Source organism: Atta colombica, unplaced genomic scaffold (genome assembly GCF_001594045.1).
Source record: "Atta colombica isolate Treedump-2 unplaced genomic scaffold, Acol1.0 scaffold140, whole genome shotgun sequence".
NCBI classification, from domain to species: domain Eukaryota; kingdom Metazoa; phylum Arthropoda; class Insecta; order Hymenoptera; family Formicidae; genus Atta; species Atta colombica.
In genome coordinates this window covers 1,939,179-1,941,176 of record NW_017259229.1, presented here as the reverse complement: position 1 = coordinate 1,941,176, position 1,998 = coordinate 1,939,179, and the positions used below count along the sequence as shown (strand labels likewise).

Sequence of the window (1,998 nt, the reverse complement as noted above, 5' to 3'; positions counted from 1 at the left end):
ATATATATTTTCCTCTTTACGAAGTAGTCAAAGCATTATTTCTAAAGCATGTATTTAAATAGCTGAGCAATATCTAATGAAATATAATATTCGTAAAGTTACACATAATTGTAAAACATTATAAATAAAAATGACATATCTATTAAAATTATTAATTAACATATCATTTAAAAATAAATTTTCTATTCGAGAAATATTTATTATAATATCATTCTTTTTTGTTTACTTACATTTTTATAATATACATTTTTATAATAATTCAAATCACAAGTTTGTGTCTTTGTTAATTTAATTATTCAACATTATATATGTAACTTTTATTGATATATGATAATTAATTTGTATTTGCTATTATTAAAAATTAAAAGTAAGGTTTATGAAACACTATGACATAATTTTAAAAAAATATGGTATATATACATATATAAAATATGGTAAAAGCACGCCTGCACACGTGCTTCATTGTTTGGAAACTCTTAACAGAGAGATAAATATTAACAATAGTTAACAACAAACAAAGAATTTCTTAAGACCATAAATGTGATTACACAATTGTGTAGATAAATATTATTTGGATAAAAAAAGGGATTTAATAAAAAAAAATAAATTTTTATTATCATTATTAATGAGAAAAGTTTTTATCTTCTGTAGAGCATATCTTTCTAAAAACTTACCTTTTGAAATTTGAATTTGAATTTTCAATTTTACTGTAATTCAGTTTATCCTTTTTGCATTCAATTTTGGAATCGGCGTTATCTTTTATTGAAATATATCCTTCTAAGAAATAATTTTATAATGATTTTGTGATGGAAAAGACACGTGTTGTGCTCAAATTTTATTTAATTGAAGAAACAATAAATTTACATAAATATATCTTTTAAAATGTAATTAAAAATGAGAAATGATATTACACGTGCAACATCTTAAAATCATATATATTACAGTTTTAAATATATTATTACATTGATCTGTCTGCGTCACATCAGATCATATCGAAATATGTCGTGCTTAAAAACACGAGAAAAACGAGCATTTTGAGCTTTTTTTTTATATAAATTCTAGACTTATCTTCTGAAGCATTGATTTAAATAATCTAATAAAGAATTATTAGAAAATTATTAAGAAACATAATAAATTATATTTGGAATACGTCACAACAATATTTTATTTAGATAACAAGAATTTTGTATCACAATTTAGATAAATTGTGTTTTTGTAGGTAACTTCTATTGGTGGAATTAAATACGGTCTTCCACGTGGATTTAATCCAATAAACCGACCGACATTTCAAACACGCGGAGCTACTCGTGCTCCGATCGCTGGACGTGGCAAGAAGACTCAAATGAAGGTAAAAATATCTTGTAGGTATACGAATGAAAAAAAATATCGGAGGTGATGGAAACTTAGAATGAATTTGGAACAACTATTATTTATTGGACAATTGCTTAAATCGATAATGTTTATATGTTGAGTAAAGTTTATAAACTAGTGAAATAACAATTAATTCGAAATACATACACATAATCTAAACGTAAGGCGTATTTCTGAAGACATATGAGATAAGAAAAATATTTAGAAGAGATAATATATACACATATGTATGATTATGTATATTTAAATCATCAAAATCGAAAAATATAATTTGGATACTTTTCTTAATAACAATATATAGAAATCTTAAATACATTTTTATTAATTATTTTTATTAATTAGGTGACGGGCAAAAAGAAAACTACTGTTAAGAAAACTAAGGAAACAGAGAAAAAGGATATCAAAAGCCGTGGTATTGATGGAATAACAGATTATAAGTAAGCGTTTTTTTTGTATATACTAAACATGTCTTATAATCATTTATTAATCTTCACATTTATGATAGCAAGCTTCACTTTGCTTTATGAATGCAAGAAAATCTTTTCTTGCTTCATTATTCTCATTTTATAAAAAAAACTTGTCTTCTTTATTTTGATATACGTATAAGTATGTACGTATAAGTATCTT

General features: G+C 23.6%; 1 protein-coding gene across 2 annotated transcripts in view; it reads left to right on the top strand.

Annotated features, from left to right (window-relative positions):
* Positions 1–1,998, top strand: part of LOC108684853 (constitutive coactivator of PPAR-gamma-like protein 1 homolog) — an 11,025-nt gene that overhangs the window by 7,157 nt on the left and 1,870 nt on the right. For both annotated transcript variants that reach the window (XM_018189383.1, XM_018189382.1), the window contains exons 14-15: positions 1,220–1,348; positions 1,714–1,808. In XM_018189383.1, coding sequence (XP_018044872.1) covers positions 1,220–1,348; positions 1,714–1,808 — 224 coding nt within the window. The remainder of the gene's footprint in view (positions 1–1,219; positions 1,349–1,713; positions 1,809–1,998) is intronic.